The sequence below is a fragment of the Lepisma saccharinum genome, chromosome 5 (assembly GCF_977018435.1).
Source record: "Lepisma saccharinum chromosome 5, izLepSacc3.1, whole genome shotgun sequence".
Classification (NCBI taxonomy): Eukaryota; Metazoa; Arthropoda; class Insecta; order Zygentoma; family Lepismatidae; genus Lepisma; species Lepisma saccharinum.
The window spans coordinates 88,987,706-89,007,015 of NC_139233.1; the positions used below are offsets into that span (position 1 = coordinate 88,987,706).

General features: G+C 36.4%; 1 protein-coding gene across 1 annotated transcript in view; it reads right to left on the reverse strand.

Annotated features, from left to right (window-relative positions):
* Positions 1 to 19,310, reverse strand: part of LOC145988135 (cyclic nucleotide-gated channel-like) — an 82,456-nt gene that overhangs the window by 15,559 nt on the left and 47,587 nt on the right. The window contains exons 5-9 of the mRNA XM_083122966.1: positions 17,520 to 17,684; positions 12,423 to 12,569; positions 8,381 to 8,590; positions 2,037 to 2,086; positions 1,421 to 1,610 (exon numbers count right to left, since the gene is read on the reverse strand). Coding sequence (XP_082979092.1) covers positions 1,421 to 1,610; positions 2,037 to 2,086; positions 8,381 to 8,590; positions 12,423 to 12,569; positions 17,520 to 17,684 — 762 coding nt within the window. The remainder of the gene's footprint in view (positions 1 to 1,420; positions 1,611 to 2,036; positions 2,087 to 8,380; positions 8,591 to 12,422; positions 12,570 to 17,519; positions 17,685 to 19,310) is intronic.

Below are 19,310 nucleotides of genomic sequence, written 5' to 3' on the forward strand. Positions count from 1 at the left end.
CTGTAACGACGCCTTCCGGTTTGACTTCACCACACATTTCAAGCATCGAGGGTCACGATCTGTTAATATTTTCAGTTTACTTGGTCTGGCTCAGCATGTCATGACCCCCTCTCGCTTCCACTTCATGATAACATCAATCACTGATGACCGGGGTATCTGAAATTTGTTGGAAATCACAAGGGTCGAATGCCCAAACCTGTGGGTTCCAATGATCATCCCTCTTTCCACCTCACTCAGTTTGTGTCGTCTGTCCATATTGACTGCTGTAGCTGGTATGAGTGTATTCTCAACCTGCAACGCCTTTTATAGATTGTATGACGTGTACACACGATCCCAAGCACTTTTTGAGGGGTGTGCGGTGACGAATGGCAACATTGTGTATTTAATACATTGTTGAATAGATGATTTTTGATGGGAAGCATTTCTGTTTTAAGAACTTTCAATCTGATTCAGGGTTGCTACAAACAAGCAGAAATGAAATTGCCTGACTTTTCCAGGTTTTCCAGGACAAAATTTACATTTTCCCCTGACAATTATAAACTAAGTAAAATAAATTACTACTGATATGATGTTTTTATTTATGCCTAATAGGTAGTGATCTTGATTTTTTTTTGTTATTTTTTCTAAATTGGTGCCATTCTCCCCCCTCCCTCAATTCACATTTTCATTTTAGTGCATTTTTTGGGAATATACCTAAAATTATACTTTCATGGTGTTTTTAAAGTACTGTTTCAAATTTTAGTTCTCATGGGCTATGCCTCTTTGTGAGAGTTTGATGCCTTGGAAGTTATTTTGGGAAAGTTATTTTCCATACCCCTTTTTAATTTTAAGGTAAGGGTTTTAGATAAGGCGATTTTTCCCGTTATATACTGAAGGGTGCTTAATGGTCATACTTGGCGGCGCACCCACAAATTCTAAATCAATCAATCAATCTCACATGACAGATACCGATATATATATATTCTTGACCATAAGTACAATTTCTTGACTTCTTGACCAACATGTTGATTTCTTTACTTTTCCTTGACTTACTTTTTTTTAAGTATTGTTTTGAGTCCACTTTATGCACAGAAAGGCTAATCGGGACTTGACCTACAGTTTAAGGTGGGATCCGAACCACCGTGCCATGTGCCTCCACCAGGTATTGAAACCGGTACTACTGCTCCATCAGGGAGGCCCTTTGACTTTCTTGACTGGTAGACACCCTGCATTGACACCAAATGTATATAGGTGCAACTTGTTTAAGCAATAAAAATGTGCCATGAATGAAGCCTCGACAAATCAGACATTACTCATGGGACACCATAAAGCTTGTGGAGATATCAGACTGAATGGAATACAGTAAAAAAATGATTTAAAGATGAAAGAGAACAGGAGTCGAAATATGCTAACAAAACTTAACATGAAATAAATATATTACCTTTGTTATTACAAAGTGGTCTAGATTGGAAGAAGTATAGTGCACAAACAGGTGTTTTGTATCAATCTGATTTGCGTGACTCAGGTAGTCTGATTCTTCGATCATATATTTTATCTTCTCCTCAAGCATGAACATTTTTAATGAGCCCTTCAACCATTTGATCACATTGAGATTTTTCTCAAAGGTAGGGCTGTAAAGAGTGCAAAGAAAATTATTTTGTTTGACAATTGTTTGCTGCTCCCTTTCTCATTTGTACATATTAAAAATAAACATGCAGTAATATGAAACATTTACTGACATTAACAGAGAACTGATATACATTTATTTATGCTGGTAACACAGAGAGCAGTAATCCAATATGAAATGGTAAATATTTTATGTGGAACATGTATGAAAAATTGAATGCTTTATCATTGTATAATATCAGATGACACTCATGACTTTAGTTGGCTTGGTGATTGATTTTCGATCTTGTCACTGAAGTTCCTTGGTTGTGTTCCAGTCTGGACGTGGGTGTTCATTGCACATATCTAGAAATATATTTTGGGAGGGATTCTTTCATGCTAACCTAATGTCTCACATATAATAATAACAATGATGTACACAACTTACTTACCCGAGACTTATGCAATACTCCTTCATTTGCTTGGCTCTATGGTACTTTTCCTGAAAATAAAACTAGTATTAAAATTATATAGATAGCTTGATTCAATAGTTGTGGTAACAACATATTACATGAGACAATGTTTTCCCTGCCTATTAAGCACATTACAAATTGATAACATCAGATTTCTATGTATTTTCTCTTACACATCTACTCTACAATCAGAAAATGAACATATTAATATGTAATTTCTCCCAAACCATATTTTGTTCAATTATATTGCATAACTGTGATCAACTATGGGAGAAAAAAAAATACATGCAAAATGCTGCTTTCATCAGTTTCTTCAAGTTATTCTTTCACTGTAGAAAGAATTACCATATACTGAGCATGGAAAACAGTTCCATGTGTTTATTCTTGATATGCTTTCGAAAATACATTCATGATTATTTTAATTATAGTGTATGTCCATCTTATGTTTCATGAGACTGGTCATATAGTTGTCTTGATCCAAAAGAATTAGGCTTACAATAATAAGTAACGAAGAACATTGTGGGTTCAAGCAGAATACGGCACACAGTTACATTAAAGTTGAGCATAACATGTTTCTTGTGAGAGTATAGGTGATTTTGATATGTTACATAGCCACCTGTCCATTTGATAAAAAGGAAAGTTGAATCCAAGATGTTGGACTTCAAGGTGGCTGCCATATTGTTTACATACCTTAACTAGTTTCACAACTTTCCAATTATGAATAGGGATGCTTGATTTCAATTTCCCTATTCACGTTTGTTGAAATGGATATGTTCCACACTTACACAACATCCTATACATTAATAGAAGTAAGGCACTCATAATTTTAAAGAAATAAAATAATTGACAAATTTTAGGACACTGCATGGTCCAACATACATTAAGTCTCAGACCCATCATGAAGTTTGCAGCTTTGTGCACTATTTCACATCTCTCAAAGGGCCAAATTATGGAACTCTTTACGCCTCCATTGCACGGAAAAAGTGTCACAAAGCAAATTTTTTAAATGAAAAATATGGATTTATGCTGATATTTCAGCATTTAGGCTTAAATTTGTATCAGTTATGTGGTACCAAGGTTATAGGCCATACTAAAAAACAAACAAAAAAAACAAGAACAAACAGATCTCTGAATAACGGTAGCAGAATTAATACATTTTTAGTAAAAAGTATCTGAAGTTTGAAAATTGGCACATGCAAACATACTAGACAAGACTATTAGAATTCAGCGTAGGCCTATTTTGTTATGAAAGCAACAATATATGAAAATTAGAGCTTTAAAAATAATTTAGCACCCTAACTAACTAACTAACTAACTCTATAGCCTTCTTAAACCCGAAGGTTCATGGCTGCAACAACACAGGCCTTCCATGTTTCCCTAACTTGAGCAAGATCTATATACTCTTTTCCATCCCTACCGATTTCCTTTAGGTCCATCTCAACGTTGTCCCTCCATCTTCGTCTTGGCCTTCCTACAGGTCTCTTACCATCAGGTTTCCCAACAAGAATCCTGTAAACTCCTCTTTCCTCTCCCATTCGTGCCACATGGCCTGCCCACCTAAGTCTTCTTGATTTAATTATTCTAATAATATCTGGACATGAATACAAATTATGTAGTTCTAAATTATCTAACCTTCTCCACTCACCTGTCTCCTCATCCCTTTTAGGTCCAAAGATTTTCCTAAGGATCTTATTTTCAAATACTCTCAATTTATGTTCCTCTTTCAATGTAAGGGACCAAGTTTCACATCCATATAATACTACAGGCAAAATTACTGTTTTGTATATTTTAACTTTTAGTTTCTTAGATATTAAACGAGAAGATAAAAGTTTATGAAGAGAGAAGTAACATGCATTTCCTGAATTAAGCCTACTTTTTATTTCCTCTTTAATATAATTTTCATTTGTTAATATTACTCCTAAGTATTTGAATTTGGAAACTGGTTCAAACGAGTTGTTATCAATAATTAGATTTTGATTATTACCTAACACTTGGTTTTGGCCTATAAGCATATATTTAGTTTTCTCTTTGTTAACTTCCAAACCTATCTCTTTAGCAGTTTTGAAAAATATTTTAGCATTATTCTTAATTGTATTCACATCACCCCCCAGTAAGTCTACATCATCTGCATATGCTAACAACTGAGTCATACCATTTAATTTTAGTCCTTCTTTAGTTTCTTTTACCTTCCTAACAGCATATTCTAAGACAAAATTAAAGAGCAATTTAGATAATGCATCTCCTTGTTTCAACCCTTCATGAATTGTAAATTTGTCAGACATATTAATACCCACACGAATTTTACTTTCTGTTTCACTGGTGCATATTTTTATCATATTAACAAGCTTCTTAGGTATTCCAAACTCTACTAATATATTATATAATTTATCTCTTTTGACAGAATCATATGCTTTTTTGAAATCAATGAATAGCTGATGGACATTTTGAATATATATTCCCACTTTTTTTCAAGTGTCTGTCTGATGTGAAAAATTTGATCTGTAGTTGATCTGTTACGTTTAAATCCACATTGATAATCACCTATAATTTCATTAGCATATGGGGTTAGTCTTGTTAAAAGAATGTTAGATAATATTTTGTATGTTGTTGAGAGTAGAGAAATTCCACGGTAATTATTGCAGTTCATTTTATCACCTTTTTTAAACACAGGAACAATTATGGATTCTTTCCACTGTTGAGGGATTTCTTCTTTATTCCATATTAAACAAATTAATTTATGAATTTGACATATTAATGAATTTCCACCATATTTAATTAACTCAGCTGGTATTAAATCAATGCCAGGTGTTTGTTATTCTTTAGCCTTTTAATAGCATCTTTAACTTCAGTCAAGTTAGGTTCTGGAACTAAAGGTTCTGCTGTTTGTACTTCATTCACTTCTGATTTATCTCCTACATGGACATTTAAAAGGTCATTAAAGTAGTTCTTCCATCTATTTAGAATATCACTTGGGTCAGCTAGAAAATCACCATCTTTATCTTTTATCAAGTTTACTTTAGGTTGCCACCCCTTTCTAAACTCATTTTCACCTTTATATAAATCTCTGATATTTTTATTTTTGCTGTTTGTTTCAATTTCGTTAATTTTGCTTTTCAAGTAATCTCTTTTTTTTTACTTCTAAATGTGCGGTTAACTTCTCGCTTTATTCTATTATAATTGTTTAGATTTGTATCATCAGAGTTATTTAACCACCTAAGTCTAGCCTGATTTCTTATTTCTATTAGATTATGACATTCATTATCAAACCATGGCTTACTTTTTCTCGGTTTATGGTATCCTATACTTTCTTTAGCTGCTGATTCTATTGCATTACGTATGTGCTCCCAATTCTTATTTACGTCTGTTTCATTTATATTTTCATCATCATTTAAATCCTGCAAAACATCAAATCTATTTGACAGTTTAATTTGGTAATCTTTCTTAATTCTTTCATCAGTAAACTTTCCTGTATCAAATTTTAGAACTTTTAGATTTTGTTGCTTATGATTTATCACTGAGAGTCTTTCTCTTAATTTAGCAATTACTAAATAATGGTCACTGGCACAGTCAGCACCTCTATGTGTACGAACGTCAATTATACTAGTATGCCTTCTCTTATCAATGAGAATATGATCTATCTGATTATGAGTTTTACCATCTGGAGAAGACCAGGTATATTTATGGATATCTTTATGTTTAAAAGTGGTACTTTTCACAATTCAATTCTTTGAGGTTGCAAAAGTAATCAATCTTATACCATTATCATTACTTAATTCATGAAGACTTTCTTTACCAATCGTGGGTTTAAATGTCTCTTCTTTGCCAATCTGTGCATTACAGTCACCTAACAGAATTTTCATATCATACTGAGAAAATTTATCAAAGACCTGTTCTAACTCTGTATAAAAATCATCTTTAGTATTATCATCTTTATCTTCCGTTGGTGCATTTATGTTTATTAAAATAATTTTACACCACCTACCCTGTAAAACTGCATATGATATCCTATCATTAATAAATTCTACTGTTTTAAGAGCCGAGATAATTCTATTATTTATAAAGGTAAAAAAAAAAAAAAAAAAAAGGTAAAGTGTTCCCCTGTGCATAGCACCACGCCTTGAAGGCGTATAGGGGGTGTGGGGGTAACGCCCCACACTTTCTTGATCCGGTCGTGAGTGGGGGTGATGTGATCAGCATCACGTCCCTAACCGCCTTTACCCCCCAGGGTTTCCCCCAGGTACCCATGTTATTCGACGCTGGGTGGGCGCCGGGGCCGCTTTCTATTATTTATAAAAAAGCCTATTCCAAAATTATGATTTTCAGTACCACCATAGAAAAAAGTATAATTTTTAGTTTTACAATTCCCTTCTCCTGGCCACCTAACTTCCTGGACAGCTACTACATCTAATTTATACTTAACTATTTCATTAACTGTACACTGAAATGCCCCAGGCCGGTAAAGGCTCAGAACATTCCAGGTGCCTAATTTAATATCCTTATTCCTAATGTAGATCTTATCCTTAGTCCAGAGACCTCCCAAAGTAGTCCCCACTCAGAGATCCGAACGGGGGACTATTTTACCTCCGGAATATTTTACCTTGGGAACATCCATGGCCTTATATTGTTGTTTCTTGACATGTCTTTTTACAGTGCAGAGTTGTCAGCTCTACGCCTAACCCCCAATGAATGGAGGAACTACTACACAAGACAAACACAAACACATTAGACAGCACAATTACTACACAAGACGAACACAAACACATTAGACAGCATAACTACTACACAAGACGAACACAAACACATTAGACAGCATAACTACTACACAAGACACACACAAACACATCACAACTATAACAAAATATAAAATCACTGATATGCTTGAAACCAAATTAAATATAACCGTTTTAAGCCATATGTTCAGACAGATTAATCGAGACTTCAGCTACATTTTAAAGTGGGATCCAAACAAATGTGCAACATCCCTCTCCTGGGAATTAAACACGAGACCCCTTAATCAGAAGGTGACGAGATACCATTATGTGATTGGGAATGCTGTGCGACTTTCAGAAAACAAAATGAAGTGACAATAGAAGACAATGCAATTATTCAGATCAATACATGCAAATACTACAAAAAACAAAAAACATATTTAGACAGCTTAGAGTAAATTGCAGGGTCTACCAGGACCCGAATCAGGGCTCTGGCATACTGTCCCACAGAGCCACCCTTGACTCCGAGTGATTTTTCGTTAAAATGTCCTGTGTATGTCAAATCGTAACATTTGCCTGTATAACGAACAAGCACAGAAAATAAAGAATAAAACTGAGGGGCATTCCTACCGGCTGAAGAGACAATATTGTTATGGTGGTCAACATGAGCTGCCGCTTCAAGGTGACAATGACGGTAACCTACTAAGGGAGTTTTCACACCATGTCGCCTGAGGATTTCACAAGTCGAACATATGTTTGCGCAGCCTTTTGTGTCGCTACGGTGTGAAACATTGCTGTTGATTGGCTCATTCCAAATGACATGTATTGCATGTCCCTTCGGTCTGAAACCTTCCTAAGCCTTGAAGATCCAAGTCACAAGGATGAAAAATTAGGGCTTTTTTAAGGTTAGATGCGAAGGCAGGCGACAGCACCCTAAAGGATAACATCCAAACCTGCAGGAAGAATGTATCTTACTTAAGTCTCCAATACGAAATTATAAAAACATCTGGCGAGTTGATTTTAAAAAAATGTGTCCCAGGAGAACGAAAAATAATGTTTTTCAAAACTTTTCGTTCGTGCCCTTAGGTTATGTAACAACAAAGCAATTTGAACAAGAAATAATTTAGCACCCATTGAGATTAATTTTCAATTATAACACCATTAAGCCTTGTTTCCATGATTAAGAAAAACTAAATATGCTGACCAAGGCAGTAATTTATTTTATTAAAACATAAACGAAACGTACTTTTGTACTTGATACAGAGTCTGATGAAGACCTTGCTAGAAGGTTGAAACATTACGTTTAGTTTATGTTTTAATAAAATAAATTACTGCCTTGGTCAGCATATTTAGTTTTTCTGAATTTTCAAATAAAACACAGTCTTGTGTTCAATGTCTGGTTTTTATGTCCTTCTGCCATTTTACAATATTCAACTATGAATTACATGCTTCAAGAAAGGAGCGCTCTGAATTAGAGAGAAAAATAAAGCTGTGGAACAACAACAAGCAGTGACAGATTGGGAGCAAAATTTTCTTCTGGTTTCAAATACTTTAAATCTAACTCCATTGACTGAAACCAATTACGTATTATGTAAAATATTACAACATACATACCCAAGTGATTAAAAATGCATTGTTTCTGTCTTCAGGGAAAAAATGCATCACAGAAATAAAATCTTTTCTTGACAATGTTAGAACTTCACAATATGTTGTGCACTTTACATCTGTCTTGCTTGGATAACTAATAAAAAGTGATGTCTCACCCAAACAAGTGGCACCAGAAAGTGATATAATTGGACTTTCATCATCTTCACTGGATGAAATCTGGAAAGCATAAAACATTATAAATACGGAGAAACGAGTACTCACTTTTGATTTAACTGTTTTTTTCTTCTTCGTTAATTTCAGTGGCCACTGCCACCATCCTCGTTGGAACTTGCTGTACTGTTGCTTGTCTTGCGTCTTTTGTTTGTAGTTCTCCGGCTGCCGCTAGGTGCACTGTTGTTAACTGTACATCTGCTATTTCCGAGCGATAACTGTTGTAGTAGGGGAATCCAAGTGTGGTGCGCCTGTCCACTATCAATGTTCAGCTCGTGAAGGAAGTGTATTATGGCATGCGTTTCCTTGATTTTGGTGTCTATGAGTGTGTGGGCAGTGTGTTTGACTTTGTACCTTTTGAATTTTATGGCTATTGTATTTGATGTGTCTAGGAAGACCAATGCCGATGTAATGTGCCTTGCACTCGTACTCTGCATCATATACACCTGGGTTATCAAGGGGGGAGGGAAGGAAGTACCGTTTGTGTTTGTTTAGTTTATCAGCTATTTTTGAATTGGGTTTGTGCACTACTTTGATGCCATATGGGCTTTGGATATGCGGTTGGATGGTAGGGGAAGGCAAACCATTTATATTGGCTGCTGGAGGTTCATTGTGGCTAGGTTGATTGTGTCTTGTTAGGATGACTGACTTGTATTTCCGCTTTACTGCACCAAGTGGAAAGTTGTGCTTCTGTGTAGGCATGCTTCAGGGCTATTTCAGTGATGGTGGCTATCTCCTCTCGTAGATCCTCTTCTCTGCAACAGTAGGAGAAGGCTCTTCGATACAAGTTCAGCCACACATTAGCTTTTTGTTTGGGGGGATTGGCTAGAGAGAACGTGTATGTACTGGTTGCCTGCATCCGGATTTTCTGTAGACAGGGGTTGTGAATTTGTTAAGTGCATGGCTGATTGTGATGTCCAGGAAGTTGATCTTACCATGTTTCTCTTGCTCTATGGTGAAGTTGAGCCTAGGGTGGATGATATTTAGCTTGTTCACTAGAAGGTTGAATTCTTCATCATTTTTATATACGACTACAAGTACAAGTACCAAGCTAAAGGTACTTCGGTACTACTTTACTATACCGGAGACACCTATCAATGATTTATTTCGCAATTTTTTACATTGTTAACGTACTATTCAGCATTGCGGAACATTTCTTTAGGTGAAATAATGAATTTCTAACGAAAACAATGTCTATTTCTTACAATAACGAGTACTTACTGCTGTTCCTTATTTCCCACAAACCTTCCACGGGCAGCCCAAAAATTCACGATAGCCCCACGAACCATCACGGGGACGAAGTATGCCTACTAGGTTAGGTTAGACCTGTTAGGTTAGGTTCCATTAGCACTTCTTTCATTCAATTTAGCATATACGGACAATACGGGAGCGTATTGTGCTCTCGTGCAGAAAGCAAATGGCAGCAGAAGCAATAGTGCGTCGGAAATAATTTTCGTAGAAAACCACATGCATTCGCATTAAAATGGATCGAAACTACATTCCCGAACATCAACAACGCTACAGAAAATGATTTGCATAAGTACTTTCTCCTCTAAATTTGAAGAAATCCCTCTCTGGTATAGTAAAGTGTTACCGGTACTTCCTTTCCCCAATAATTATTTTAGGAACAGCCACTTTTAAGAGGGTGCTGTGGCCCCCTTGAAGTGTAATTACAGTAATTGGAATCATGCAAATATCTATAAATACATTTTGGGGATGTCCGAACCAAATGTCTGAGAAATATAGTAGTAGTAGAAGTAGTAATAATAGTAAAATGATGATGATGATAATATAATGTTTAAATTAATATGTTAATATAATGTATAGGTCAATTCATAATAATATGTAAATTAATTAATATTGTATTGTTATTATTACATGAATAGGTAAAAGAAACTGTATAAGAATAGAGAACCTTTGAATAAAAACAATTGTTCTGACAAGGAAATTAATGTTTATAAATATATTAACCCCTTGTGGTTGCGCCAAGATCAAGAGCAAGTTTATTTTCCCACTACAGACTTATGAACAGAGTTCTTTTTAGTTGGGAGAAGCTTGCCCTTGCACATTGTAATTGTGCTGAACTGTTGTGTTGGTGCCGTATTTGTGTGTGATTAACACGAACAATTAACTCAATGTCAGAAGTTCTTGTGACGTGTTCATGGTTAACTATGGAATTGTGTGTATGTGTTTTGGTAGAAATGAAAGGACATATTCCATACACAGTTTTAAGCATGCAAAAATTTATGTTATTGCTTGTGTGTAATTTACAATCTATTTGTGCTCCATATTTCAAGCTATTTCTATATTTTATTTACTTTCAAAATCTTTGAGTGAGTCAGACTGTTGAAGTATATGGTCCTACCTTGTATATGTTAATCTTGTAGCTGACGTCGCATTAATAGTTTTTATAGTTTTCTAGTAAAGCTTTGAGTTATTTAAAGAATGTTTTAATTGTAAAATGCATTCTATAATTTTGTGCTGTTAATGTGTTTTTTGTGCATTTTGTTATAATGTATTAATGTTTTTTTCACGCTTTTGCATATATGATTTCCACTCCGATACTAGTAGTTGCTTATTTGCCATTTTCAGTGATTATTTCAATGTTGAATTTTGACATGTGCATGGTCCCGAGATGCCTTGGTGTTTGTAGGGGTGAGGTTCGTGTGGAGTACTAGTGTGGGTTGCAATACATCCTATGGGCCTCTAGTTTGTACACATCTCGTTTTCGCCCAGGCGCTTATAGAGGGTCTCTGCGTGGACGACTATGTTTAATCTCTTATCGTCGGGTCACAAACCCAAAACCCTTGTCGAGACCGCTGTCTCGGGGCGTGATATTGTCTATATGTTTTTACATTATTTTGTCACTGTGTGTCTATTCTGACTGAGTTGATATATTTTGTAGACATTATTTTGCCTTTGTACCCTTATGTACATTTTTATTATGAACTGCATAGTCGTAATAAATAAATTCTGAAGCTATATGTTAAATGAAAGTTCTGAGTTTGTTTTGGCTGCAAAAATTAATATTTTCCCGTGCCCTAAGAGGTGTCAATTGTATGCCATCGTAGAATCTCATGCTGTTCATGTATTGACATTATTATTATTAGTGCTACTACGTTTCCATTGTTGAAACTATATTGGCAAGTATGATGTGTCAAATGTGTAATTGTATCACGTCAAAGGCGTGACTCGAACCCAGGACCCCTGGCATCATGACTTACAAACACATAACACCAGAAATCTTCAGCGCATTTTTAAAACTCTGCTGACACGGCAATCAACCCGAAATCGTACGAAAATAAGTATACTCAGCTTTATGTAAAAAGGACCGTTAACAGCAGAACGCGGACTCACCAACGGCTCTAATGATCGGAAATTTGAATCTCCCTTAAATAGTTTGAGAGAACATTCCTTACCCCAGTTGTAATCACAAAGCTATCGAGTATACAGTTGTTGCCTCCAATCTATCGTCTGATTATTACTCGATACCATGGGAGTTGCACTCCCGAAAGAAGTTTTATTTCAGGACCGAGTCTTGTCTGTTAAATCACCAAGACACCAGAGGTAAACAAACATTCCTTTATTCCTTTTCTATTATTCTCACGACCCTGCCAGACCAGTCAACCAAAATGTTAAAATTGAATGTTTAAATGTTCTCCTTATTTCATAGGGGTGAGCCCCCTTTGCTTGTTTACATGATACCTTCGTTCCTCAGGGGTGTTACCCCAATCCATGTGTGTGGGTGTGTGCTAATTTAAGTTTAAAAAATATGACGGACTTGAATCTATCCTCATTAACATGGTTTTAAAGAAAAGTTACATAACTAACATCATACCTGAACTATTCCGGTGACAATATATATCATTTCATGCTTTGCCACATTTTGACGATAGAGAACATCACCAGTCAAATGAAACTCATGCTTCAAGTAGAGAGAAAGCGCCCTTAATGCAGGGAAACTCATGTTCTTAAATAAATGGGCCTGAAAGAGATAATGTAAAAAATTAAATAAAGAACAAAAAACATGTTCCAGGCAAGAAATGAATATAAAATATATGTTCTGAAAGTTACATTTTATGTTAAAGATCTAACTTATTATTTATTGTTATAGAAGTGTGACATGTATCTGCATTTGTAAACAATGCTTCACTTCCATCACAATCTCTGCATACTCTTGAATGAACACTTATCAACCTCCATCCATTACTGTGACGTACAAGGGGGTGACTGAAAAGTTTTCGGCCTACCCATGATGCATTTGTCTTAGCCGAATGTTAGTTTTGCTAATCATAGTACATGCCCCATACCAAATTTCCCACTAATAACTTTCTTTCTGTTTCAGATATTGAAGTCTGAAGTGAAGAAGGTGAGCATTGTCTGAAAAATGGATAAAGTGAGCAATTGTGCGGTTATCCAATACCTGCTGAAAAAGGGCATGAGTGGACAGGACATCCACAAGGACATGATGAAAATATTAGGGGAGGATGCCCCATCCTATTCCACTGTGAAAAAGTGGGTGGCGGAATTCAAGAGGGAGAACCTCTGTCCAAGATGCCCCTCGCAGTGGAAGGCCAGCAACTGCCTGCACTGAGGAAAACATCACAGGCATCCAGTATCTTGTAATACAGAACGTTACATCGCAGAGAAAGTGGGCATATCTCAGGAATGCGTTGGACACATCCTAACAGTTGTGCTGGACATGCACAAGGTGTCATGTTGGTGGGTCCCGAAAATGTTGACTGCTGAAAACAAATGCCAGAGTCACATCTTGTCTGCAGCAAACTTGACCCTCCCTCAGGCTGATCCTGTGACATTTCTCCAACGTTTTGTAACCTTGGATGAAGCATGGGTCAGCCAGAGTCCAAGCTGCAATCAAAACAGTGGAAACATCCCTCTTCCCCCACCCCCAAAATGTTTAAATCAGTGCCATCAGCTGGCAAGGTGATGGTCTCTGTTTTTTGAGATGCGAGGGGTATCATCCTGGCTGAGTACCTCAAAAAAGGGTGAAACGGTTATAGGAGCATATTATGCTGTTCAACTGAAGTGTTTGCGGGAGGCCATCAAGGTGAAACATCGTGGAATGTTAAAGAAGCACGTCCTTTTCCACCAAGACAACGCACCCGCACACACGTCCACCATTGCAATGTCTACCATCTAATCCTGTGGCTTCGAACTGCTTCCACACCCTCCCTACTTTCCAGATTTGGCTCTCTCAGACTTTCATCTGTTCCCTAAGCTCAAGCAACACCTAGGTGGAGCCCATTTTCCATCAGATGATGACGTCATGGCTGTGGTGTGGGACTTTTTTTGCAATGCAGGATGCATCGTTCTACAAGGAAGGTATCATGGGCCTGCAGCACCGGTGGCAAAACTTTGTGTCGCTCTGAAAGGGGACTATGATGAAAAATGAAAAATAGCCATGAATGATTGAGCTCCGGACCACTCTTTATGGGTAGGCTGAGAACTTTTCAGTCACCCCTCGTAATCGTATATATTATGTGTAAGTGAGCAGCTGACCAACAGCAGAAACCTTTATCATGAGTGTCAACTACCAGCCTGCATTCCCTGTTGAAGATGCAGTTGCTGTGAGAGAGAGAGAACCCACTTAGGTCAAACTTGGGATACCTGCTCCCACTGTTATGTGTTAATCGTAACTGAACTTGCTTCTTTTGTGTGCAAGTATGCATTTTCCTTATTAACTTACTACAGGAACTTTATACTACATAGAGTCCGAGATAGCCCTTTATTCATACTTGCATTGTGTTCTGTTGTCACCATGTTGAAAATTGGCCGGTATTTGGTCACTTGGGAATGATTTTGTTATCGTAGTTGGCATACCTACTCTGAAGATCAGATGTAACATTCACTCAAATCTGCATGATAGTTGGTGCACCATGGCTGATGTGAGCGGACATAGTTAGAGTGATGAAAAATGTATAATGACGTGTGTGGGTGCACAAATAACAACACATGGGGAAAATGATGTACTGTAATGGAAATAAATAAAGTAGATACATATGTTAAAATAAATAAATATGGCATATATCTAGGGGTAATATGTCATATACTATGTAATATAATCTAGGGGTAAGGGGACTTATCGGACACTCTGTAGCTGGAGTTCTGTCCAAGCAGAAGGGAACAGATTTCATTGGACTTGTGCTGCAAGGGTACATTACTGAATACGTACCAGAGGAACACATGTAACTGACTGTAGTTATCGACTGGTAAGATATTGACAATGTACTGATAGGGACTCTGCCACTGTATGTACTGGAATCCACTTCACAGTTGTTCATTTGAGCAATTTTGAGAGAGATGTTGGATGGAACCAGGAAACGACAACACGTTTGTTTTTACATGTAATTTAATGGAAAAGGGGAGCAGATTTCTGACAGTATTGGATGTTCCAGGTTTTGAAGGGCAATTTTCACAGGAAGACATTCTGGATCAGCAGAATAAGGAAGCAGGAGAGATGCAATTTCACCCACAACTTACTGCAACAAGCAGGTATTTACATGAACAATATTCACACTTTGTGCCAAACTTTAAGTAGTCCAGGTTCTTTAAGAAAATAGCAATGATTTAAATGTGACCCTTTCAAAGAAATAACAGGGGAGATTTATAACTTCAACTCAAGATAGGTACTGGGACATGTGTGTTCCTTATGAGTATACCATTTCATCACATCATCACAATCGTGAATAGCCAAATGTGGCAGAAATATAAAATAAAATAAACCAAATCAATCAATCCAAATGTGACAGTTATATGGAGGCATTTTTCTGTATGTAAATAAAAAAGCTACAATCTACTTTTCAGCAATGGCATCAGAGGATTGGACTCATACATCCCACATGGTAATTAGAGACCATATGGTTTGCATTTACATGTACACATGCACAAACAGCTGTAATGCATTGTAATACACATTGGATAAAAGTTAATATATTATGTCACTTGCATTGTGTGACATGTCCTTTTGGTTTTGGGGTTATTGACGTCCGTGAGGAATATAAATGTTGGAAGCAATGTGGGTGGTGGTAATTATCAATAACCGTGATTATTTTAAACCTAGGCAAAATGTCCAAAATAGATTTCCACAATGCCTTTACCGCATGTGCATCCAGCAGTTTCTTGATCCACACGCGCGTAACGGCGAGCAAAGCCCTGTTATAACGGGTCGAACGGATCACGCGTCCAGTACGTCCGTTAGGTACCAATTTTACCAACAAAAGATATAATTACTTAATATTTCTCCCCTGCCAAAGGTATTAAACACATCTAAAGTATCCCCCCCAAAAATCCAAAAGAGCAGGATATATGTCGACGCCTGAAAACAAACAATTTTAATTACACAAAAACGAATACACTATATTCTTCCAGTACACTTCAGATCACGCGGTGAGCACGTTGCACGACAGCGTAAGGTAGGGATAGTTACTGATTTTTATATTATGGGCTTGTGATTTGTAAACGCAAAGAAGGTACAAGCAAAAATGTTAACAATTGTGACATTTATTTATTTTAAACTTGTCACTGAACAATTATATGAACACATTTATATATATATATATATTTATATTCTACATATCCCTCAACAATATTACTCTCGTATTAAATAGCAGGATTAATTTAATCGCAATTTATGTGTTCCACCTTTTTTTGTATCTTGCACCCTTCGCACATAAAGGCTTACGTCGGTTACAAACAACTCGGCCAGCGAGCTTGACACATGTACATTATCTATTACTCTAATATTCAGGTACAAAGATTTAGTTACACATTTTTAACCTACCCAACAATTATTCATATTTGATCGCAAAAAGCCAACGATTTGATGCTACTGTTTTTTAAGGTAAAATTTGACGGAAGGCAAAAATTGCAAGAAGGGGGAGGGGAAAAATTGACGCATAAGAATTTACGTTTGGTGTCCTTTTTTTGTTAATTATTTTTGCAATCCCTCTCCAATAATTTAAATGATGGATAATCAACACTGACAAAATGGAAGTTATCTTTTAGCCAGTTCCCTTTTGCGGCACATTCACAATTCTAAAGCAGTTGGTCAAAATCTGGAAAAATCATACACGTGAACGGCAGCTTGACTATAGGGTAGCCGTTTTTGCAAATTTTATGAGAGCATGCTCGCAACGGTCGAAAACTAGGATGTTGCTTCCACTTAAAGAACATTCAAAAATTTCAGCTTTCGTATCGTGGTCCTTTTTTTTTATTAAAGGGAATGAATGAATTCGTGCTTCGTAATTCTAAAAAAAAAAATAACAAAAAGGTCCAAAAGTAAGATGAGTATGGCGAGCTGCACAAAGTTCAAGATTTCATGTTCACTTCACTATAGGTCTTTTTATGTTGCAATTTTACCAGAACCTTCGGATTCTACGTACCTTAAATGTGTATTACACAATCAGTCCTCAGAGACATGGCGAGTCAAATTCAGTCTGGGCTACTAGGTCTTCTAATGCATGCTCTCGTTCCTCGTCATGAAACCCCAAGTTCTATGGCACGGTACGTGAAGGTCGGGCTGATAAAAGATGCGACTGCAGCTGCCTGGTGGTAGAACGCCCTTTCAGGTTCCCATCCAAGCACGAAGTGGACGAGTTGGAGGACCAGCAATTTCCGCGTAATTTTTGGGGAGGTACTAGATAGTGTCGCCAGGAGGCAGCACGTCTATGTACAGCAGACAGAGGGAGCTACCCTCTGGCGGCGGACATGAGAACTTCGTTTTTTATTTTATTAAACGAAAGTTCCTTCTGTGAACTGTGACAGTGCGGGTTTTTATATAATATATAATCGCATCGTCACAATTGCATTCGTAATTATAACTGCAAGTATTTCATGCCTACTATATTATAATGCTAGATACATCCATGGAAATGGTGTAATACATGTACTGTACACAATTTAATAGTTAACTTACATGTTTAAATGCATCCCAACAAATGTCCAAGCTAAGCTCCATCTTTACTGCAGTAGGCAATATTCTATAATGTCCTGGTTTTTTAATACCTGATCTGTACCTCCAAAATTCTGAATAATAATTAGTTATTGATTGCATTATACTTTGTGAGACTTCAATATTATCCTACAAATTGGAATAAAACATAAACAATATCAATTTCCTCAAAAAAATAAATATTCATAATATTCATTTTATTTCTTAAATTCAATGGGTTGAATATAATTATAAATATACAATGGGAGGAGTAACTAGAAAATTGCTTGATGTACTTGAAGACCATGGCCTTTGCAAACAAAGTCCAAAATTCAAATTTGATTCAAGCAACAGGTTACAATGATATTTAGTAGATATATTTCAGCACGTGACAGTGAGACAAGATACTGTCTTATACCTCATGCTAAAAAATACTTTTTGCTAACTAATATCATAAACTGTTTATTATTTACATTTAGACGAATGTAGTCGAAATTATCAAATTTAACATGTTAGCACCAGGTATCTACGAAAAATTCTGCAATGGACTCCAAGGCAAAGTGACCGCTTTAGAACCATATTTTACTGTATCATATTAGTTCAATGTATTGACAGTGGCGACGATTAGGGATGGGGGCATGGGGAGCAGTTTCCCCTCCCCCATGCACACTTTTTGTCCCCGCACTATGGCATCTTAATTCTAAGCATTGTCTACCAGTGGATTTGACCCAAAATCATCTGCCCGAATTCCATTTTCAATACAATTCTTTCTAATTGCAGCCAGTACAAAGTAAACTATCCTTGTCTCTGCCCCCAACCCCTGCTCAGTTAAGACACCTAATCGCCGCTACTGTGTGTATACATTTTTAAACAACAAAAGCAACATGTAACAAACACCACATGAATGAAACACTGCAGAAAACAATGTATAATACTCTTACTAAAATCATAATCGCGCTACGACGCCAGGGGTCCCTGATTCGAATCCCGGCCTGGTCATGGATGTTTGTGAGTGTCCATTTATCAATTTCATCATTATGTGATCACTCATCCCCATCTTCGCAAATTAGCAAAAAGTGGCACAAAAAGGGAAATAAAATGAAGCAAATCAATCAATCAACCAATATCATATGAAATGGAACACGTAAATTTAGGGAAAACATGACTCTGCATAAAACTCCATATCACCTCAACACCTGACTCTGAAGGTATGAAACAAAAATCAATCTCTAGAGGAAATCATAAGCCATGAATTTGGTTCAGTAACATTTGGACATAAATTACATAGTTTCTTACATATTTGCTGTTCTTTGTGTCAGAAACCAACTTTTGCACTAATTATAAAAATTAAAGAAAATATTTGAATCTTTCTTATTCAGTTAAGATTTATGGTAGCTCTATCAAACAAAAACCATAATTTAACAAATTTTCTGTCTTTCATTTTGGTTATCTTCACTCTTTGTGTACAATGCACCGTTTTCAAGATGTTAATTTTTTAAAATTTTTAAGTTGAATTTTTGCCGCTATTTTCCAAGATGACGGATTTTCCCCAAACATTTGGATGGCGAAATTTTAATATATTATTAACTATACCATTAAGCACAATCTGGCACAAAAAAACATTTGTGCTGCAATTATTTCCAGATCAGGCCTTTTCCCCCCCGTTTGTTTCCTCTACTATATTTCGCTTAACTTTTTACGAGTATATCTCTTTCGTGTACCAAATTATAAAGTGGACCATATTCTCTATTTATATTTCATATGTACATTTTTACA